This window comes from Mytilus trossulus, unplaced genomic scaffold (assembly GCF_036588685.1).
Source record: "Mytilus trossulus isolate FHL-02 unplaced genomic scaffold, PNRI_Mtr1.1.1.hap1 h1tg000050l__unscaffolded, whole genome shotgun sequence".
Taxonomy (NCBI): Eukaryota; Metazoa; Mollusca; class Bivalvia; order Mytilida; family Mytilidae; genus Mytilus; species Mytilus trossulus.
The window spans coordinates 139,039-164,524 of NW_026963292.1; the positions used below are offsets into that span (position 1 = coordinate 139,039).

Consider the following 25,486-nt stretch of genomic DNA (forward strand, 5'->3'; position numbering starts at 1 on the left):
AGTTTTATATTTACGCCAGACTTCGTCTAAAAATTACTCACCTGTGACGCTCTAATCAAACAATGTTTTAAAAAGGCAAAACAAAGTACGAAGTTATAGAGCATTGAGGACTATAAATTCCTTAAAGTTCCTTACAGTTCAGGTCATCTATTCCTGAGGTAGAAAAGCCTTAGCTTTTCAAAAATTCAAAGTTTTGTTTACAGATATAGTAAGATGTGGTGTGAGCGACAATGAGACAACTCTCCATCCAAATAACAATTTATAAAAGTAAACCATTATGGGTCAACACGGCGCTTTGGGTTACACCGAACAAAAAGCTATAAAGGGCCCCAAAATTACCAGTGTTAAACCATTCAAACGGGAAAAACCAACGGTCTAATCTATATACAAAACGAGAAATCGAGAAACACATATAAATTACATAAACGACAACTACTGTATATCAGATTCCTGACTTAGGACAGGTGCAAACATTTGCAGTGGAATGAAACGTTTTAATGGTACCAAACCTTCTCCCTTTTTATAATTTATAATTAACTTAATGTCCACTGATCTTAGTGCCTGCCTGGTATGAGTTAGATGTCAAACTCGATGAATATAGTGTACGTTATGACATTGTACACTGTCACCTTCGTGGTGCAAGTCAATCGTGGAGGCACTTTCAACCCGGACATATGTGAGTGTTTTTTTTAACGGGAATAAACCGCTGCTTGTGGACTTCAGAAGGTCATGACCTCTTTACACTATGTCCATTGAATATTGGATGTCAACATATTGATATCAAAGTCTTAGAAACATGACTTTTTATACTAGGTGTCAGTAATTGCAAGTAGTCTAAGATCTGTATATTTTGTATTTTGTTTGGTGATAGGGTTGTATAAATAGCCTCCAATGTTTATCTGCTATGTATCGATCTGATGATTTCAGTCCTTTTTTATTGATTTTGATGATTTTTTCTTTTGTTGTTCTGTAACACTTCTGTCCCGGGTAAGTGGAGGGATGCGCGTTTACAAACGTGTTTAACCACGCCAAACTCTTGTACCTGTACCAAGTGGCTTTACAAGTTGAGTATTCTGTAATTCATGTTAAAGCATCGTCAGGCCGACTAATCCATGTTGAAACAACAAACGATGAAAGCAAAAACAAATGCATTCTCCAAAAGACACAAAAACAAATATAATAATATTTTTTCAATTAGGAAGATGTGAGGTAATTGCCAACGACAGCATTAACATTAATATTTACAAACAAAGAAATGTAAAAATGAACGTTTTATTCTCATTTTTTTTATAAATACAATCCCCTTTTGTAAATAAATCTGTAAGTGAAAGTTAAGTATAAAATTATACATTGATATAAAATGTGGTCCATACATAATGATGTGTTTTATCCAAAGTTGTGAAACTCGATAAGATAAGCATCACTGGTACATTGATTTAATAATAAAAAAAAGAAACAATAAACTCGCCCAAAAGGTAAAAGAAGACGAAAGATATCAAAGGGACAGTCAGACCCATAAATCTAAAACAAACTGACAACGCCATGGCTAAAAATGAAAAAGACAAACAGAAAAACAATAGTACACATGACACAACATAGAAAACTAAAGAATAAAGAACACGAACCCCACCAAAAACTAGGGGTGCAGAGATAATTCGAATAAATGAAGGAATCATTAAAAAACAACGAATGATGATCTTATTGTTCTCTCAATAGTTTATATCTGAAAAGGTAAGAAAGAGAGAAAATCCATTGTTATGACAAAATGGTTAGTATATCAATTAATTCATCAAGTTAGTCTTCGAAAGAGAACATGAATAGTGTAGAGTAAACATGTATACGTTACGTATGTGATTATAATCTGGTTAGTGTATCAATTGAAAGAACATGTAAAAAAGTCAAAACACAAAAATATTTAAATATATATAACGGAAAGTACCTACTTAAATGGTAAAATCAAAAGCTCAAGCAATCAATGGATAACAACTGTTATACATCTGACTTGGTACGGGCATTTTGTTATGTAGAACTGGCAGATTTAATAGCTAGCTAAACCTTTCACTTATATGACAGTCGCATCAAATTCTTATATATTAAAAACGATGCGTGAACAAAACAAACAGACACAATTGGTTAAAAAATTTAAAAAATAGGGGTACAGCAGACAACATTGTAGTATCATCTTAATCACAATGAAAAAAACCAAATGTTACCCTTATCAAATAGCAAATTCAAAAATCAAACACGTCAAACAAGTTAATAACAACTGTCAAAAAAACTTGACAAATCTGATTCTGCAAGTATAGCTGATACAAAGATTGCTTCACACTGATTTCCTAATGAATTATATAAACATCCTTGTCGATGTCTTGTAACAGAAAAGACTGAGTTCCATTCGTATATTCTCCTTTCAGTGTACAAACGTTTGTTTTCTTGTCATACTCTGCGGCAGTACAGGCTGTCTTGGTGATGCATTTTCTTGTACACTGAATGTCATTTTTTGCTACAGACGTGTCTAGGACAGGACCAATATATCCGTACCCGATTCTTCCACATGCATATGCAGTCTTAAAGAGTGACACACCTTAAAGTAGAAAAACGTATAACAATGTTCTATTCTAACGGCTTGTCTAAAACCAAGATTTTGCGTGCGGTGTTACAATGCGCTTTAGTAGACAGAATGCAGATCAAATCAATGAAACACGCCTTACAGCTGATATGACACCGAAATGTTTGTTGGCAATTTATTTTGAATGTAACTGAAAACAAATGAATTAGTAGAAACAACGGACGAATCTGTCGACGCTTATCATGATAATAAGCTATTGTAAATCAAACGTATTAAAATTGTTGTTTTCTTAAATACAAGTTGATAACTATCATTTGTAAATAATCACTCTTCGTGTATGATTAGTTTGCAGAATTAAATTTGTCATTTTGAAAAACTCATTGAATTGGTGTTATTTCATGTATAATTTAGTTAAAATATTTTCTTAATTTATGTATGTCTTTTCTATGGATTCATTTGATTTTCGCACTTCCAAAATCTCATGATATCCTGGTTTTTGATGATTGTGATTTGGGGAGTGGGAGGTCAAATTGTTAAATTTTCTTTGTGTGTTCTGTGCTATTGTTTTTTTTTTTTTGGCCTTCATGTTTTCTCTTACTCATGACGGTGGTTGTTTAATAAAGACTTGTGTGTTTTTAGAAATGGCAATTTTGTATGGTTTGTCTCTCTTTGACGAGTAACATGCAACTGGCAGATAGTACTGTATTTGTGATGAACATAAATATTGAAGCGAGTAATTTTTTCCTAATATATGATATATATTGTTTTGACCCTTCCTATTACCATAATCGTTTAATTTTTGAAAAAATAACTCGTTTTGGAGGATAATGTACACAACTAGCTCGAATATTTTACCAATTGTGTTTATTGCGACATCATTTGACCAAATCTAGAAATAAATCAGAAGTAACATGATGTCGGTTTTTTTAAATTTAAGTTTGAGACCCGATCGTTATATAAATGGGAACCATTCAAAAGAGAGGTTGAAGATATCAAAGACATAATCAAACTTTTTTGGCATCTAAAAGAATATATTATCGAAAAAAAAGCAGACCAAAAGGAAAAGAAAGTCTACAAAACATGACATTTAAAACTACAAACATGGCACCATGAGTTCCATCAAAAACCGATTTGACTCGTCATCGCATGTGCTTTAAAAGGATCTGTGAATCAATCACTACCTTTGCTACTCGTGTTGGAAACTGTACATAGGAAAAAGGGTGATAGACATATGTTAAAGATAGAGTTTATTTTTAATTGATTAATTTCTGGGGAGACAGATATTTCTTTCAGCAATAACACCAACACCTTTGTTGATAAAGAGACGGTTAGGCAAAAGTCGTCTTAATATTTTCACTTATGCGATTGGCCCTCCGAAATTAAACGCCATATGTTTGATTTTATAAGAATGGAAATTTGTTATAAAATTTATAAAACGTCATTTTTATAAATGCCCAATTAGACCAATTTGATTGATCTTAGATGAATTTTATGTTATCAGTAACTGTCATTTTAGTCGTACAGCTTCAAATTCACATTTAGTTAATACATTATTCATCTTTGTTTTATTATATTTGTCTTGTACCGTTTCTTATTCAGCTTCATCTGTAAACAAATCTAGGTCCATAAGATGGATAAAGTTTATTTTTCACTTCATAGAAATATCTTCCAGAATGTATGATGAATAAAGACGATCACATAAACCAATATAACTTAGGTACAACGGTACAGTGGTTGAGAATTAGCCACTATCAACTGACGATTGTAAAGTAGCAAATGCAGTTTTACTGTAAACGGTATAATCTACTTTAAAAAAACAAGAAACGAGAAACACTTATAAACCACATCAACAAACGACAACTACTGGACATCAGAGTCCGGGCTAATGACAGGTGTAAACAATTGCAGCGGGTTTAAACGTTTTAATGTACCAAACTTTCAATTTTATCTGAAACAATAATATGACATCAGAATATATAAATACCTGACTGTGGCAGTCTGTTGATCTGACCTCCAAATATTTCTATTTCACAAATAACCAATGCTTTCTTATCACGGCGTTTAATCCGGACAATTTTCCCTCTGGTGTTGGGAGGGCAATTAATCGTGATTCTTTGACTTCCAGTTGCTTGATAGTGGCAGTGATTTATATATCCCTCGTCTAAATTTTTACTACATGTTGGCATAATAATTTCCACATCAAAGTTTTCTAAATCGTTAGCTGTTTGAATATAGATGTTAATCTAGATAGTTATATATATATATTGTATCATATAATACCATTTTGTAATTAGTAAATTAGTAAATGAGGAATAAATGTTACATGTATCAAGCTTTAGGTATGATTTGAAATGTTTCTAAAAGTGTTTCACATACAGATAGTTGTTTTCTCTTATGTAACCTTTGATTAATGTCGGCTTCTTTTGGTTGTCTTTATCATTTTTTTAATAGATAAGACAATATTTTAAAAAGGCTTTATATGAATGCGGTATTAAGTTCATTGAGTTACACTTTGACTACCAAGTAACACAGATAACGATAAACGAAGGGGTCATCTCAAAGCATTTTAAACCTTCAATTAGATGACCCAGTGAACACACTATGTTTTAAGCGGTACTTACATTGTCATCTGAAACCAATAAAATCCATTTTTTAAAACCTATTTGAATAATTACTAAACGGTCAATGTCAAACCCGCATTCATACAGTAAAGCAATATTTTTATTACCATAAATAAACAATAAAATTTAGTGTTTAAGGTCACAAAGAGTCATTACTTCTGAAAAGTTAGAAGTTCGACTCTCAAAATTACCACTGATCCATGGTACATAATACTGTTAAGAAATTGGAGAACAACATGGATAAAGTGATGTACTTGTCTGTCCATGAGTTTTTCAGTAGCCAAGCATTCCTACCATCTCCCTTTGTAATAGCTTGGATGTTTGCACTTAAATTTTCAAAACAATCCTAACAGGTGTATCGTATACAACGAAACAAATAAAAGATATTTTTATGGTAAACAACATATTTTCAGTCCTGTTACCATGTTGACAAATTGTTTTCGAATTAATAACTTTCAAATCCATGAGATTTGGTGATGAAACTTAAACCAATTATTAACCACTACTAGAGCAAGTAAAAAGTTTGTCACGTAAAAGAAAGAGAAAAGGCATAGTGAAGATTAAGATTAAAAGAATTGTTCAACTAAGTCACCACGGTGCATCTACGAAAAATCAGTATGTCCAACCTGATTTACCTTCGAACTCAGTAATTGCATTTAGATATATATTGCCCACTCTATAAAATTTCATGTTTTTCGTATTTGTTTCTAACTAATTTGTATGTAATAAGTTAAGTTTTTTGCTTATCAACATTTTTTTTTCATTTTGAAATTCAGTTCCTAGATTTGCCGATGTACAACATATGGTTTACATAAATACTTGACTTTACTCACGGCAGCAATCATATGTGCGTCCATAAATATCTATCACATTGATATTATAAACATTCAGTAGATCGACTGCCCACCATGGCCGATGATCATCGTTTCTATCTGTGTGTGCACATATAAAAACGTCACCTTTCCGTAACTCTTTTTTCCCATCAACGGCAAATTCAGAGTGACAACAATTATATCCTGTTTCCACAAATATTGATGACATTGTTGTTGGTTTGTTTAAGGCAATGTTTACATCTGAAAAAAACTTTTTAAAAAAAAGTAAAAAAAATACCTATACTGCAATTGTCAAGTGTTTACAACCCTTTACGACTTGTTTATAAAACAGGGTGTGTAATTGAAATAAAACGTGTAAGTAAAAGAGATGGTTTTTTTTATTTTTTTTGTATTTATACAGATCATATAAGATGTAATATGTTCTACAACCTTTCTAGAATAATAGAGAAATAAGAAAAAATGCCCGTAAAAATAAAATAAAAAAGGAGTAGAGCCAGGAACTGCCTTGTAGAGGTATTTTTTTTACTTTTCCCTTTAATAATCAATATTTATCTTATGTGTATGAATTGCTAAATGTATGTTGTCTATTATAAGAAAGAGTAAAATATCTGCTTTATATCTATACAGATGTAAGCCTTATTAAAAGTAGGAGAATTATACCGGTGCTCAAACGTAATTTATTGATTGAGAGAAAATAAATATGGGTTACAAACTAAAACCGAATGAAAGACATCAATATTAAGACGAAAATAAAGGCACAAGAGGAACACTTAAGTGCAACAAAACCACAAACTAACATACATAGACGAGAACTATTAAAAACAACTGACATATTCTTGACTTGGTACTAGACATTTAAATAAAACATGGTGGGTTGAAGCGGGAGTTATGGCCAGTTAAAACTCTTGTTGTTATGCCAAATTTGAATGTTTGTAATTATCGCAAAAATGACAATACGTTTTGACGAAAATACATCTCAAACATAAAAAAATGTACAAAATACTGAGACACATAGTAAAGCAATGCCAATCCACACTCAATATATCAGTCATATTCGTGAATAGAGCATATTCAGTTTGATGTAGACAGACCTCATAGAAGAGTTAAACCAGTAAAATTATATCAAATTATTTAAGACACAGACACATTGTATGTTTTATCCAATTTGTGATTATTTCCATAAAATTTACGGAGTGTTTGATAAATCTGCCTAATTCCTCTGTTGGAGCATTGTCTGAATTATACATATTAGATTATTGTTTATAATTGAGAGTCGAAAGTCTACAATTGAGACATTGAAATAAGATACCATCTCAAAAGAGTAGAACTAATTAATGATTTACTAGGTACAATAATATTTGTTTTAAAATTGCTACACAGGCGCCTATACTCTTTCTTTTTTTAAAAAGGAACGTTTATAAAATGAAAAAAAATTGGATCAGCCAATGCTACCTCACTCGAGATAAAATTTTGCAGTTCAGAGGGCAGAGTAAAACTATATATTATGTATAATATTGATGAATAAAAATTATGAAATACCGATCTATCAACAAAAGAAATGACTCATGAACAAAGATATTCCGTTTATTATAATAGGTATCGATACCATAAACCTTTAAAAAATTTGGAATTTGTTTTCTTATAAATGGGTCTTTTCCAACTAGCCTCCTAGAAACCGTCTTTTGATGGTCATTTTGTGGCTAAGAACTTAAAATATTGTTCATGTTTGTATTTGTTGTTAGGTATTTCGTCATTCACTTTGTTCTATACAGTTGAAGGTATAGAAGATTAAAAATGGCTGAACTCAGGTTTTGATTGATAACCAAAACCCTTACGACTTATACGCAGTCGTTTCATGGGCTTCTGAAGAGATGCACAATAATTCAATTCGATTCAAGAAAAGAGACACGGACTCAAACTTAAAGATTTCAGATAGAACCTGTTTATATTAGCGGATATAATTGTGCTTACCGTTATCCAATACGATAACATGTCGAACATATTATTCGCAGACTTTAATGTTAAATAAATTTCAATGTTAATACATTACCAAAAAATTAAGTTAACACATTACCAAAAAGTTAAGTTAATACATTACCAAAAAATAAAGTTAATACATTACCAAAAATTAAGTTAATTCATTACCATACGATATAAGTAAATAAAACATTCCTATATATTCTCTGGTCATTATGACTATCTGGTGTAGTCACTATATAGCTTGGAAGATCATTCAACGGACATGTTTTCGATATATTATACCCAATCGTACGGTTGTTGACAAAACAGTTACTTTCTTTATTATCATGAGGCTGCCTTCATGCAGGAACTTCTTAGGAAGAAGGATAAGAAGTTAGCAATATCCTTTAAACACTACTTTCCGCTATATAGATGACGTTCTTTCACTTAACAATTCAAAATTTGGTGACTATGTGGATCGCATCTATCCCATCGAATTGGAGATAAAGGATACTACAGATACAGTTAAGTCGGCTTCATATCTTGACTTACATTTAGAAATTGACAATGAGGGTCGGTTGAAGACAAAACTTTACGACAAAAGAGATGATTTCAGCTTTCCAATTGTGAACTTTCCATTTCTAAGTAGCAACATTCGAGCAGCACCTGCATACGGGGTATATATCTCCCAATTGATACGATATTCCCGTGCTTGCATTTCCTATCATGATTTTCTTGATAGAGGGTTACTGCTCACAAAGAAGCTAGTAAACCAAGAGTTCTAAAATGGTGAAGTTGAAATCATCCCTTCGTAAATTTTACGGACGCCATCACAAGTTGGTTGACCGTTATGGAATAACCGTTTCACAAATGATATCGGATATGTTTCTTACGTCGTAACTAAAATCCCCTTCCCTTTCATGAATTTGACCTACCAAATAAGACTTTTTACCGGATTTGTAATCACATAAGCAACACGACGGGTGCCTCATGTGGAGCCGGATCTGCTTACCCTTCCGGAGCACCTGAGATCACCCCTAGATTTTGGTGGGGTTCGTGTTGTTTATACTTTAGTTTTCTATGTTGTGTCATGTGTACTATTGTTTTTCTGTTTGTCTTTTTTTCATTTTTAGCCATGGCGTTGTCAGTTCGTTTTAGATTTACGAGTTTGACTGTCCCTTTGGTATCTTTCGTCCCTCCTTTACGTAATTATCAGAACCACTCATTCTCAATTTCTTCTGGGTGAAGCATATGTTTAGATCAATAATAAGAAAGTTTCTGAATTGCAATAAAAGATTTGGGATGAAAGAAAAATATATTTGAAAAAAAATAAATTAGCAAAAATACTGAACTCCTAGGAAATTCAAAACGGAAAGTCCCTAATCTCATTGCAAAATAAAATGATAAAACACATCAAACGAATGCTTTGAAATGCTTTAAAAATATTCCCTTATATTGGCCTATTTTGAATCGGAGATAATGAATAAGTCATTATCTTAAATCAGTGTTGATTCACTCGAACTAATTGGTTCAAGAACTTTATGGGGGAAAGCATACGTAACAAACAAATGTTTACTTTTTTCGTATTATTTTCACAGTCTACAAGTGTGAAAAAGATTTTTTTTTATTCACAAACGATCAAGAATTGAAATTTATTGTCAATCGGTTAAAGAGTTTTAGCTTTTTATGTTAGCTTTTATAATTGAGATACATTCTTTGGTGTTCGATATTTTTGTTATTTTTCTTTTTCCTCAAATCAGTAGTACTTATATGGGGACCTAAGTCCTTTTCAACTATTTTTGTCACCTTGTTTTAATCTTTTGTTTATACATCACCGTTTTAGGTAAGGCAATGTTTGTTTAGTGTTTAAAAATGCAATCTCAAAGATACTGAACTCAGAGGAAAACTCAAAACTAAAAGTCTCTTATCAAATGACAAAATCAAAATCTCAAACACATAAAACGAATGGACGACAACTGTTATATTTCCGACTTAGCATTTCTTATCAGATAATGGTAGATTAAACTGTCAAACTATACTCTATCCTGACGTCTGTTGAAAAATTCAACTTACCTAAGGTCATTTTTAAAATGTAAATAGTCATCCTTCAATATAAAAAAAAACGCGTTACAAATTTCAATTCACTTAAACAGTTGAAGAGCTATATAAAACAAAAGAACATAACAGTAAAGCCAAATTTACATAAGGTCAACTTTGCGCGAGGGAGTTGAAACCTTGGTTTCTTATATACATCTCGCAAAAAGTTAAGAAATACCTGAATGTTTTTGCTTATTTTAATTTTTGTTTTAGAATCAAATTTGATACTGCTTTGTTTAAATTCATTTCGTAAATTATTTACTACTAGGCATCTTAAAACAAACAGGTCTTTTAAAGCAACATTCACCTAAAAGTGTTTTTCATGTAAGTATCGTGCTAAAAAAATGTATAGTTCACGTGCTGCTTTGTCAGTGTTGTAAGGTAAATATTTTGTTTTGCAAGATGCCCATATATAAAATAACAGTTGCACTTTAATTGTGTCGTTTCGATGTTATTAAAACGCCATAGATATAGTTAGGTCGTTGATGAGCGTGAGCGTTCTGATAGGCTACGTAAAATGTCTGCAAGAGATAGCTTTTTTCATAGTCAGCTGTTGACATCCATTCACTACTGCTAGTCACGTAATCAGTCAAAATACCCTTAATGACTCATAGCCAAGTCCATCTTGACATCAATGATCACGTAGTCACCGCAGTTGGATTAAATGACATTGGCGTCGAGTACATTGGTTTGACGAGAGCAACGTCCTCTTTCAGCATTTTTACGGATGATGCGTGAATGGCGTCTTCGGATTACAGCTTACAGGGAACAGCACATCGCTGTAACTATATCGTTAAGTGGTTGGGTTTTGACAGTTTGGGGATGATTTTCATTCAACTGAAAAATGGATCTAATTAGTCTGAATCGGACTTTGACGGGCTACACATCTCGATATACCATCACCTGAGATATCGTTGTGCCACATTTTGACCATCAAAATCTTGCAACTATACCAATGCAACATAAGCACGTATTGTGTCAATTGTTATCAAAGGTACCAGGATTACAATTTAGTACTCAAGACGCGCGTAAGCACAACAGATTAATGAATAGAAAAATCTGACAGTCCGACAAGACAGGTACATTAGCACTGTGTTTTTCTCTATATGGTTGAACAACATTTTTAATGTTATCAAACATATGAATATATACTACTGTTGCCCTTATTGGAAATGCATGTAAAGATATTCCCTTTTATTTAAATATTTTGAGTAGAGCTTGGAGCATAAATGATCATCATATCAATTATTATTGATTTTCACGAAACAATATTTTTAACAAAACAGAAAAAGACCAATTGTCACAAGCACTTGCATACTTTAGATCTTATTGTTTTCATACCTTTCTAATGTTGCTTTGAAACGTACATAGAATCCCAGAAGATTTCATTTCTGACTTATTTCAAAACAGTACATTCTATTTGATGTTGTAATTGTTTAGTATTGTAATATTTGTAATGTTTGTGTCAGTGCCAAAATCAATGCATTTAATTTTCTGTTAGACAATTTCGAATGAATAATTTATTTTTCTTTTTAATGTATATATTCTTATTACAGAAAAATAGATATGAAAGATAAGAATGTTTACTCAACATAGTTTTTTTTAAATTGTCCACATGAACAGTAGATCAATATTTTTTTCCGCCTATTGCGGAGGGGAATAAAGTTACAAATGAGACGTTTTATACCATTCAAGAACTCATGTACCGACGAAAAATGCTGAAATGCATTGTTGGAACGGCTATGCATGATACAAATAGTGTTCATCTTAGCAAATAAAATCATTTTTCAGCATCAATGGAATAATATATTTACAATCAAATCTAAACTAAAGTAGTCAGTTAAAAAAGTAAAATTTAGTCTGATCTGTCTACCTTTTTTACTTCAAAAGTCAATCAAATCGTTTTTAGGGTCAATTTCGTCCACCTCATATCAGGTGATATAATTGGTCCATTGGGTCGGGTGTATAAATATGTTTCATATATTATATGTTTATAAGTTGAGCATATTTACACTTGTCACTATAATAAATAATTTACTTACTTACTTACTTACTATAACTTGTTAGGCAGTATAGGCATTAATCCTAAGTTTAAAATTTACTGAAAAGGGGACACATTTTATTCTTTATCGAACGTATGAATATGATTATTGACATTTTAATACATTTTTATAAAAGGATAACAGAAATCGTCCAAAAAAATTAAAACAGCATGTTTAATCTATTTATGAATACTTGATTGGTTAAACCTAAAATTTAAACAATTATACATATTTAAGATGTAGTTACCATGATCACAATCATACCGCTTTAATCGAACATGTAGATTAGACATATTTTAAACATAAAACATTGGAAGGTACAAAAGCACATGTTTACCTAACAGACCAGTTAACCCGTTTAACCTTGCACCCTTATAACATGACTTCATGGACCGAAGTTTAATCATGTTAAAGACAAAAACCATTCATTCATGCTAGAGCTACATTTGTATTACCTAAGTAACGGTTTGTGACAGTTGTTGTCCATTCGTTATTGATGTGTTTTGTCATTCGATTTTGACATGTGATTAGGGACTTTCCGAGTTGATTTTCCTTTGAGTTCAGTATTTTTGTGATTTTAATTTTTACTCATGATACACTTAATTATATGGTCATTTTTATAAATTTTCTGTTTACAAAACTTTGAATTTTCTTAAGTTTTCTTACCCCAGGAGTAGATTACCTTAGCCGTATTTGGCACAACTTTTAGGAATTTTGGGTCCTCAATGCTCTTCAACTTTGTATTTGTTTGGCTTTTTAACTATTTTGATCTGAGCGTAACTGATGAGTCTTATGTAGACGAAACGCGCGTCTGGCGTATAAAATTATAATCCTGGTACTTTTGATAACTATTTACACCATTGGGTCGATGCCACTGCTGGTGGACGTTTCGTCCCCGAGGGTATCACCAGCCCAGTAGTCAGCACTTCGGTGTTGACATGAATATCAATTATATGGTCATTTTTATAAATTTTCTGTTTACAAAACTTTGAATTATTCGAAAAACTAAGGATTTTCTTACCCCAGGAGTAGATTACCTTAGCCGTATTTGGCACAACTTTTAGGAATTTCGGGTCCTCACTGCTCTTCAACTTTGTATTTGTTTGGCTTTTTAACTATTTTGATCTGAGCGTCACTGATGAGTCTTATGTAGACGAAACGCGCGTCTGGCGTATAAAATTATAATCCTGGTACTTTTGATAACTATTGGACAAGAAATGAGCAAGCTGTTTTAATAGACAGTTTTTGCATTAAAATATATTCAGTAGTATCTCCCAAATCATAAACGTTTGTTAATGTTGGTGAACGAATTCAAAACACTGTGACCATCATGATAGATATTATTTTTTTTAAAAGCGATGCTGATGCAAAAGAAAATAGCAAGTGCTATATGTTTGTGAATTGGACGTGGACTGTTATTCCCGGAGGGTATGATGAGATCAGATTTCAGAAATACGGAACTGATATATTTTGACATGCTTAACTTAAATTCAATGTCGATAAACTAAGAAGTTATTCAAAGAAACTTGTAAAAAATGTCTCGATTTCATTGTGGTGGCTATCTAAAGGCCCATTTTTTTTTATCAGAACACACATAAAAAGAGGCGAAAGATATCAGAGGGAAATTCAAACTGATAGATCGATAAACTGCCAACGTTATGACTAAAATAATTTAAAAAAGGACAAAAAGATAAATGATAGTAAGAAAGACACATTATAGAAAAGAAAGATCCCACCAACAAACAGGGGAGATATCAGGTGCACCGGAAAGGATAGCAGATCCTGCTCAACATGTGGCACCCGTCATGTGTCTCATATTATTACAAACCCGGTAAATAGTCTAACTCGGTAGGTATTACGGTATCTACTAGTAAAAATAACTGTTTTCAAAATTTTAATCAAACCTAAAAGATTCAATCAACCGGATTTAAGTGAAGAAATGTATACAGTAGCCTGCTTCTTGCTGCTGCCTTTTATCACAACGGGTTCCTCTCTCGCCAAATAAAGCCATAATAACAGGTCCATACTTGCATGAAATTACAATCAACCCGTCACTTTTCTTTCAAATTTAATGTATAATCTATAAAAATTAGGTCCCCTTTAAGGACAGTCCGACTGAGGGAGACTTAGTGTCTCGATTTTTGTTATGCCTTTTTAAAGAGTGTCCTACGTTCAATGGAATTTGATGAGACTTTCATACAAGTGAGAGATTAAGAAAGTAATAAAACAACGTTTAATCCACCGTTTTCTACATTAGAAAATGCCTGTACCAAGTTTGGAATATGACATTTGTCTTCCTTTCATTGATGCGTTTGAGCTTTTCAAATTGCGATTTGATGAGGGACATTTCTTCTGGAGTTTGACTCAGATTTCAGTATTTTTGTGATTTGATTTTTTCATGTGGTTTGTTTGTAACCTGTTGTTAGTCGACAATTTAATTTCCGATTTTATCAGTTATATCCTTCTTTTAAGTAGAAGTTATTAGTTATCAGTACTAGGTACTAGGCTCATAATTTGTAACGCATGGCGCGCGTTTCGTCTACATCAGTGATGCTCAGATAAAAAAAAGTTAGAAAGCCAAACAAGTATAAAGTTGAAGAGCATTGAGGACCCGAAATTCCTAAAAAACGTTGTGCCAAACACGGCTAAGGTAATTTATGCCTTAGACAAGAAAATCTTAAATAATTCGAAATGTTCACCGGCAGAAGCACGACCCACGGAAAAGCAAACGTTTTCACAGATTTTTCCTGATCATTTATCATCTTAGCAACATATGATATTTTTCTATAATTTGTATTTGTTCTATTATTAATATTACTTTTATTGTCTGGGCTGTTTTCTGTGATATCCATTTTACGTGGCTCGGTACTTATACGTCCCGTCAATGTGTTTGTATTATCTTTCATTTTTGCTAGTGTGTTTGTATATGCGACTTTTTATGTTTTTTTGGTTCATATGAAATGACTCGGTACTTTTAAAGATTCCATCATAATGCTATTCTTCTATTATATACCATTATGTTTTTGTTCTATTATAAATTTGAAAATAATTTGAACGACAAAATTATTTTACTCGCGTAATGGTAATAACTATATGTGTATTTTTAAAAATTCTAACGAACTGCTACCTGATTTCAAATCTCGGCCTGTCTCTGAAATTAGTTTCAACATAACTTTTGATTTTTTAACCCTGTATTCCCATGTGAAAAAATACATTTTTTCAAATACTTTGAACGACCAAATTATTTTATATTACTTCCTATGTGAGGTTTACATTGGCTGCTGTCAAAAACCGCAAAGCAATGAATGTGGTTTTTTTGTAACTTGATAGATGCTCTTTTTGCTTTTTTGTAAACTATTTGTTTGTTTTAAGATTGTTAAACAGTGATGACTGCTGTACCCATATTTTGACAATTTTACCAAGTATGTCTGTGTTGTTCACGCATCGTCGTAAATAAAACGGAATTGATGCGACTGTCATACAAGTGAGATGTTTAGTGCTTAAAAAAAAGGTTCAATCCACCATTTGAAAATGCCTGTTCCAAGTCAGGAATATGACAGTTTTGTCCATTCGTTTGGTGTTTTATCATTTGACTTTGCCATTTAATTAGGGACGTTCCTCGGAGTTCAGTATTTTTGTGATTTTATGTTGGCACATAGATATCAAGTCATCGGTATGCGTACTATTGGTTTGAGTCTGCGCAGAATAGCAGTTCATTGTGGGTTGCATACAGTTTTATTTCGATGTTATTAACGCGCGATAGAAATCGTTGGACCGATGATGGGCGCGGGCGTTATGGTTGGCCACGTAAAATATCTGAGATGGATTTTTCATAGTCAGATGTCAACCTCCATTCACTAGTGCTAATCGCTTGCGTAAAAAAAAACGGGGGAATACATGGTGGCGGGAGTCTGCAAACTGTAAATTGTAGACTTCATTGTGTATATTTACGTTAACGTAACCAGTCAATTGCTGACTCGTAGGTAACGTTCATCTCGACACCAATGATCAAGTGGTCATCGCAGTTTGACTTTAAGACAGTGGCGTCAATTTCATGGATTCTTTCGAGAGCAAATAACTCTAACAACTTTTAAATGGAAGCATGCGTGTATGACGTCCTAAAACTACGGAATACAGCATTACATGAAACAGCACATCCTTGAAACTGTAGCGTTAAGTGTTTGGTTTTTAACAGTTTGGGAATGCTTTTCATTCCACTGCAAAATAGACCTTTATGGTCTTCATTCGACTATGACGACCAAAAATATCGACATCGATATGTCACATATTGACAATTCCAACTAGATCAATATACATAGACGATAATGCTAGGCTCGCATTTTGTCCAATTTTTCACGTCATGAAATTATTGACACTATTTCGGCCTTGTAACCTGATATGAATCACACTGATTATGATTGGGATGATACTGGTCGACAAATCATCAACACGATTCCAGCTTCTCACAAGTTACACTAATTCCCTTTTATTTGACTATTTGAAATATAGGTTGATAAATAAATGATCATCATATAATCTTTTATTGATTTTCAGGAACCAATAGCTTTCGTCAAAGAAAACTGAAAAGAGAACAAGATCATCCGTAACAAGCACTTGCATACTTTAAGTCTAATTGTAAGCATAACTTTCTGATGTTGCTTTGATTATACTTTAAATCCCAGAGGATTTCATTCCTGAATTATTTCAAAACGAGATATTCTATTTGATGTTGTACTTGTTTAGAATTGTTATATTTGTAATTTTTGTATCAGTGCCAGAATCAATGAAGTAAAAGTTTACTGAAGAATTTATTCATATTTTTTTATACATATATTTTTATAAAAGAAAAAGAAAAGTCATACTTTCGATACAATATGAAAGCAAATTGAATCTGCAGTTACTTATAAATTTTAAAACCTACAAATTAACCTTCGCATTGTTAAATAAAGGCAACAGTAGAATACTGCTGTTCAAATTTCATAAATGTCCACATGCATGAGCAGTGATTAACAAACCTAAAAATAGAAATGTTAATCAATAGTTAAAACTATTATTATTTTTATCATACTTTTAATAAAGATGAAATGAACCAATCTGAATCAATTGAACTTAAACAAACTATAGGTAGGTGTTAATATTAGAAAGTTTTATCATATTTTGATGCTTTTTGTGTCAAATTCACCATGCTGTCCAATTTTCAAATTTGTGATTTATTTTTCTCAGTTTTAAGAACAAAATGCATAGTTTTTAACTTTTTTGTTTTAAATAGTTGAAAATATACATATCTAAGAAATTTGAAAAGACAAAAATGATAAGGAATGTACACGATTCTCTTAAAATCATTTTGTGTACTTCTCACCCAAATTTTGGCTAAAAGACTGACTTAATTGGTCGTTAAATTAAAAAAAAATGGATTTCTAAAAGAAACATTCCTTGTAATTACACAATTTTTTCACAGAGTTATCTTTTATTATAATAATTTAAAAATTCATTGAATTTTTTCACTTCTATCATGTTTTTTTGGAAATAATTCCAGAACAAGATTTTAACTAGACAGAAACGTCAGAAGGATACATCCTGATGTCTAGTAACTAACATTTCAAGCAAAATCATCACAAATAATTGAAGGATTTACATCTAATTAAGTTGTCCTTGGATTAAATCATTGTTACTGGTGGTTATATTCTCACTCCAGATGCAACGGGAAGGGTCAACTAAATTGTTATTTGTTCTAAGGAAATTAAATGTCTAGGTTCAAAATACTACACTAAGAGCATGTCATATTAATTGTTCCTGATAAAGGTAAATTCAGAATATATATGTGAAAAGTAAAATCACAAAAATACTGAACTCAGAGGAAAATCAATTCGGAGAGTCCAAAATCACATGGCAAAATCAAATAACAAAACACATCAAAAACGAATTGACAAGAACTGTCATACTCCTGACTTGGAACAGGCATTTTCAAATGTAGAAAATGGTGGATTAAACCTGGTTTTATAGCGCTAACCCTCTCATTTGGATGACCGCCTCGTGAAATTCCGTTATATTTACAATGATGCGTTAACTAAACAGACACAATCAATAATAGTTATCAAAAGTACCAGGATTATAATTGTATACGCCAGACGCGCGTTTCGTCTACATAAGACTCATCAGTGACGCTCAGATCAAAAAAGTTAAAAAGCCAAACACATACAAAGTTGAATAAAATAGTCAAAATATGGGTACAGCATTCATTATCGTGTAACAATGTTAAAAGGAACAATTTAACAGAACACAAAAACATCTATCCACAAACACATTCATTGATTTGCATGTCTGACGTCAGAAAATGTTATACGTCACGTAGATTTGTCGTTCAATGTGCATACAAACAATTTTAAAATTTCACATAGGCAATGTTAGCATACAGGGTTAAAACATATAAAGTATGTAAGAATAAATTTCAGAAATAGACCAAGATCTAAAATAGTCCAAACATTATATAGAATGTATAAGAATTCACAAATAGTAAATTAATATTGATATTATCTCTTGATAATGAATGATTCAATCGTTCACTTAAATATCAATATATTGATTTTTCCTGATTACCTGATTCAATAAGGTGGTTTACCGGATCGCCGTAGACCTCTAACTCACAAATTGTTAGAATTTTCGTATCTCTTCGTTTAATCCTGACAAACCTCCCTCTTGTGTTATTAGGACACGTGATAACGATTCTCTGGCTTTCTGTGGCCTGAAAGTGACAGTGAAATACATCTCCTTCATCTATATTGTTCCAACTATTGCATGTACATCCTGTCATGATAACTTCGACATCAAAATTTGTCAGTTGGTACTCTATAAAATAAGATAAATATTTGATTTATATAGAAAAGTAGGTAAAATTTATACCGGATTTTTTTTCGTTTAGACAAAACCAACTAAGTGAGGTAATTATTTGGCTAGAACAGACTAGAATCTATTAAGTAAGGTAAGTATTCGGCTAGACGGCGCGACAACCTATTAAGTAAGGTTAGTATTTGGTGAGAAAAGAAGAGTACCTATGAAGTAAGGTGTGCATTAAGTGTGTAGAGGCGAGTACCGATTAAGTAAGGTAAGTATTGGAAGAGAGGAGTACATATTAAGTAAGGTCAGTCACTATGTGTTGATAAAAGACGATCATTTGACAAGAACAGACGGATACACGTTAGGTAAGGTAAGCATTTCATTAGTAAAGACGGGTACACGTTAAGTAAGGTAAGCATTTGACTAGAAAAGACGGGTACACGTTAAGTAAGGTCAGCATTTGACTAGAAAAGAAGGGTACACGTTAAGTAAGGTAAGCATTTGACTAGAAGAGACGGGTACACGTTAAGTAAGGTAAGCATTTGACTAGAAAAGACGGGTACACGTTAAGAAAGGTAAGCATTTGACTAGAAGAGACGGGTACACGTTAAGTAAGGTAAGCATTTCACTAGAAGAAACTGGTACACGTAAAGTTAGGTCAGAATTTGACTAGAAAAGACGGGTACACGTTAAGAAAGGTAAGCATATGACAAGAACAGACGGGTACACGTTAAGTAAGGTCAGCATTTGACTAGAAGAAACGGGTACACTTTAAGTAAGGTAAGCATTTGACTAGAAAAGACGGGTACACGTTAAGAAAGGTAAGCATTTGACTAGAAAAGACGGGTACACGTTACGTAAGGTAAGCATATGACAAGAACAGACGGGTACACGTTAAGTAAGGTCAGCATTTGACTAGAAGAAACGGGTACACTTTAAGTAAGGTAAGCATTTGACTAGAAAAGACGGGTACACGTTAAGAAAGGTAAGCATTTGACTAGAAGAGACGGGTACACGTTAAGTAAAGTAAGCATTTGACTAGAAAAGACGGGTACACGTTAAGTAAGGTAAGCATTTCACTAGAAGAGACGGGTACACGTTAAGTAAGGTAAGCATTTGACTAGAAAAGACGGGTACACGTTAAGAAAGGTAAGCATTTGACTAGAAGAGACGGGTACACGTTAAGTAAAGTAAGCATTTGACTAGAAAAGACGGGTACACGTTAAGTAAGGTAAGCATTTCACTAGAAGAGACGGGTACACGTTAAGTAAGGTAAGCATTTGACCAGAAAAGACGGGTACACGTTAAGTAAGGTAAGCATTTGACCAGAAGAGACTGGCACACGTAAAGTTAGGTCAGAATTTGACTAGAAGAAACGGGTACACTTTAAGTAAGGTAAGCATTTGACTAGAAAAGACGGGTACACGTTAAGTAAGGTAAGCATTTGACTAGAAAAGACGGGTACACGTAAGGTAAGGTAAGCATTTGACTAGAAGAGACTGGTACACGTAAAGTTAGGTAAGTATTTCACTAGAAGAGACGGGTACACGTTAAGTAAGGTAAGCATTTGACTAGAAGAAACGGGTACACTTTAAGTTAGGTAAGTATTTCACTAGAAGAGACGGGTTTAGGTTAAATAAAGGAAGCATTTGTCTAGAAGAGACGAGTACACGTTAGGTAAAGTAAGTATTTCACTAGAAGAGACGAGTACATGTTAAGTAATGTACGTATTTGTTTAGAAGAGACGGGTACCCATGAAGTAAGGTGAGTATTAAAATGCCCTGTACCAAATCATGGAAATGATCATTGTTATATTAAAGTTCGTTTCTGGGTGTGTTACATTTTTATTGTTGTGTTTCTGTTGTGTCGTAGTTCTCTTAAATTTTAAATGATTCCATCAGTTTTAGTTTGTAACTCGGAATTATTTTTTTTTCTCTCTGTAAATTTATGAATTTTGAACAGCGCTTTATTACTGAGGAGACGAATACCCATGACGTAAGGTAAGTATTTGACTAGAAGACAAGAATACCCATGAGGTCAGGTAAGTACTTGGCTAAATAAAACGCGTACCCATTAAGTAAGGTAACGTCTTTAGCTGGAAGAGAGGAGTACCTATTAAGTAAGGTCACGTTGAGTTAGATAAACATTTGATTAGAAGAGACTGGTACACGTTTAGAAAGGTAAGCATCTTAAGCTTGCTAGAAGAGACGAGTACCCATTTAGTAAAGTAAGTATTTGTTGATAAAAGACGATTATTTGACAAAAACAGACGAATACACGTTACGTAAGGTAATTATTTACCTAGAAGAGACGGGTACACGTTAAGGAGGTTAAGCATTTGGCTAGAAGAGTTGAAGTGAAGTTAGTAGTTTGCTAAAGAAGACGGATACCCATGACGTAAAGTAAGTATTTGGCTAGAAGAGACGAATACCCCATTAGGTAAGGTAAGTGTTTGGATAGACGAGACGGGTACCCATGAAGTAAGGTAAGTATTTGGCTAAAAAAAAGAGTACCGATCTCCTTTAGAGATATGTGTATAGCAAGAGATAACACACTTAGTTTATCGTATTGCCCTTTTGGATACTTATCCAATTTTTAGAAAATTCATATAATCAATGTATATGCAAAACAAATACATTGAACGAGCTCATATAAAACAACAGCGAAAGTTATAAAAACATTAATAACTGTTGTGTCTTTACATAGCGTTAGTCATTCATTACTAACATATTTGAATATAAACATGATGAAGCAATCTAAAGAAATTTCAGAATGGCTGCAACCTTCAAAATTGGCGCCAACATCCAATAGCCCTATACATCAGTCCGATAGATCTCTTCATAGTACAATAATGAAACTTTGCATAATATTAGTAGAGATGCTTACGAATATTTTTTTATATGACACCCTTTAGAAACAATTAAATATTGTTGTCAACTTAATGTATTGGTTTAAGTAACCATTGTATACTAATTTCCTGAAACTGTGCATAGTATTAGTAATGAAGCTAACTAACAGTTGTGAATATGAAGTCATCAAACAGATACTCTTAATGGCTGCAATATGCAAAATGGTCGACAACAGTAAGGCAGAAGAGTCCAATATATTGGTACAATTAACCATTTCATAGCAAAAGCATAAAACGTTTCACATGTATAGTTGTACACAGAAATAATCAAACCTTCAATTACAAAATCATGAATTACACACTTGTGTATATATGGTAATCATGATTCACTGTAAGACCCAAAAAATCGTAATTAGTAGAGATTTTTTATCAAACTTTGACTATCTGATTTCTGCGATAAGGTATTAGAAATATCTAAAAAGTCCGTAAATTGTGAACGTGCACGAGCTCAGCGTTTCAATTGAGATATTTAAATACCATACGACGTTTGTAACTGCTGAGGAATGATAAATCGATATTGATAATTGGAAGGTTGACGTTATCCATTGGTAATTAATTAGAGTACCAATTGTCTTACGCTAGATGCGCATTTCGACAATACATGTCTCTTCAGTTATGCTTGTGTCCAAAATATTGAATATCCAAAGCTTATATTATAAAAGATAAAGAGCTATTATCCATTAGGTCCAAAAAGTATAGCCAAGGTATAGGTTCTGAATGAATTCTGCTGTAGAGCCATATGAAATCGTTGCGGAGATGACATCTTGGTCAACACTGTTTAATTTTACTTAGTTTTTTTCAGTTTAAGGTTGCAGATTTTGTATTTTGGTTATACTGAGGTATATGTATTCACAATATTTTACAGTAAAATCACTCATTTCTCAACAATGTATGTTTTTTTCATATTTTAAAAGACCCATATATACTGAGCCAAAAAAGTTTAGCAACACTTTTTTTTTATAATTTTTTTTTGTTGTTTTTGGAAAAAAATATTGAAACATCATTGATATTATCCTTAGTTTTACCTGTAATTTAAAACAGTCGTACTTTTTTCCTGCTGATTGATTTCGCGCCATTCCAGCTTTGCACGTGTAAATGATGTTTTACCTTCTGTACCTGCACTTTTAAAACGATATTAAAAATGTCTTTTTCACTAACGTTCAGAAACACACCATTGGTAAGAAAAACACAAACACCTTTGAAAAAATTGCATGGGGCGTCAACCAGGCCTCCCCGAAAATGACAGTCAGAAAGGTCTTGAAATGGTTGATGCCGGAATGAGGGTTGCTGACATCATGGCTCGATTTAATGTGCAAAAGGCAACAGTTTAGAGATTAACAAACAGATATCGACAAATTACAACTGCACAGGATAGGTCGATATCTCGTAGACACAAAAATCTATCGTCGAGGGAGGAGCGCTTCCTTCGCTTTAAATCAACACGTGACAAGTTTTTTCCGGCTAAAAAAGTAGTGCATTGACTAAGGGAAGCTGCTGATGTGCCTGCCAATCCTTCATTGGGGCACTTAGGGCATTGCTGAGAAATTGATTTTAAGGAACACTATACTCATTTACGCATTTTGACCCTCCCGCGCTCCATACAAAGAAAATCCTAATGAATGTGAGTGATTAACATTCATGTTGCTTCTGACATATCATAATTCAATTTTTTTATTATTAAAATTATATGTTGTTATGATTTTGTTATACAATAAAATTTCACATTTTTGTTGCTAAACTTTTTTGGCTCAGTATATAATAATACCGCCAATACTGGGCTACTTTGATTAATTTTGTTTTTAGAAAATTGAAGAAAATACTATTTATATATCTTAAATTCATTTCCTTAAATATGTAATTTCAACTAAACTCTTGCATATTCGTAGATTTGAAAACGTGTATTATGTTGTTTTACTCATAAATCGTTAATTTTACGGTCTCCGAGTTGAATACTCACAATCAATTAGAAATGCACAGTATTGCAACAGCATTTTAGAATATTAACTGTACAAATAAGTTTCTCGTTCAATTTTAAACAAATAAAGTGTCATCCTGATAAAACTGTTAAAAAACCAGAAATTCATGTTTAAATATAGATATTTATAACAAAAACAATATAAAATAACACTTACTGTTACCATCATCTGTGCGTCCATAAATATCTATAACATTGATATCATAAACATTATGTAGGTCGACTGCCAACCATTGCTGCTGACTATTGTTTTTGTATGAATTTGCACACAAAAAATCATCACCTTTGTATGACGTTCTGTCTCCATCAACGGCATATGAAGAGTTACAACACAGATAATCTTTACCCTCATGAACTCTAGGATCATAAATGGAAGAAATCTGTGTAGGTTTCTTTGATGCCACATTACCATCAGCAAAGACTAAAACAAAAAAATACAGGTTACGCTGTACTCATGAGTTATAAACTCATAATATATATCAGGATTGGAAATCTGTATCTGCTCAAGACGCGACTATGGTCTATAAAAGACTCATCAGTGACGATCGAAAAAAAAAGTAAAAGGGCCGAAAGGTTAAAGAGCAGAGGACAAAAAACTCCTAAAGTTGTGCTAAATATAGCGAAAATTGAGGTAATTATTTTATCGAAAGGTAAATAAAGACTTACAGTTATAAAACCTCCATCCTAACAAAATTTTCTACGAAATTAGGAGGATACATTACAACAAATATCTTTTGAAAATTGAAAAATGAACAGATAATCTTAGGACACAACATGTGTGTATTATTAGCTTCACAAAATACCATGCAAAACAACGGTACATTGACGGCTCATTTGCAAATATTTTAAAACTCGATATTTCTCTGAAATAAGTTTAATGATAACTCTCATTTGTTTTTATCATGTATTCCACCATTACCTATGGGATATTGACAAATAGTCTGAAAGAAATAATCAACACATCTTTTGATAATAGAAATGATGACATATGTTATAAATTTATTACTTTGTGATACCATTCATAACAGTTGAACAATTAATTAGTATGCTGGAGTTTCTTTTCGAAAACATATTTATGGAACTTTTATAACAAACTGTCGACATTCATAAAGAACGGAACATGCGCCTATCATTGCCTACCTTTTTTTCATATAATACGGAGTTCTTCTAGACATTTGTCAAAAAACAAGATCAAAGAAGCTAGATCATCTAATTTCACATTTAGATATATTGTCAGTGTTCTTTTCATTCCACTCTAATCTTTTGTGAATGAGTTTCATTAATATCTCCTCCAGAACTAGAAATTAAGGAAACAACTGCCCCATTTCAAGACTTTTACATTCGCAGTCATCTTAGTATCATAATCTATTTCAAACGAGACAATTTTAATTTTGACATTATCAATGTCCTTAGTCTTAGTAGCAATATACAAATTTGACTTGCATATGGACTATACATTTCTGAACTCATTCGATATTCAAAAGTGTGTAACTGCTACTCAGACTTTGTAAAACGTAACAAGTGTCTGAGTAAATGTTGATAAACCAGGGGTATGCCAAAAAATGTCTAGTCCTTTTTCTATAAAAGTTCGTCGGAAGATACCAAGACCTTGTTGTTTAAAAAATATTCCATATCAACCTCACAAATA

The 25,486-nt window shown here is 32.6% G+C and overlaps 1 protein-coding gene across 1 annotated transcript in view; it reads right to left on the reverse strand.

The window, feature by feature from the left end:
- Window positions 1–2,336: 2,336 nt before the first annotated feature.
- Window positions 2,337–25,486, reverse strand: part of LOC134699319 (uncharacterized) — a 55,938-nt gene continuing 32,788 nt past the window's right edge. Inside the window, exons 6-10 of the mRNA XM_063560932.1 lie at window positions 23,996–24,259; window positions 18,719–18,967; window positions 6,024–6,263; window positions 4,554–4,790; window positions 2,337–2,584 (exon numbers count right to left, since the gene is read on the reverse strand). Coding sequence (XP_063417002.1) covers window positions 2,337–2,584; window positions 4,554–4,790; window positions 6,024–6,263; window positions 18,719–18,967; window positions 23,996–24,259 — 1,238 coding nt within the window. The remainder of the gene's footprint in view (window positions 2,585–4,553; window positions 4,791–6,023; window positions 6,264–18,718; window positions 18,968–23,995; window positions 24,260–25,486) is intronic.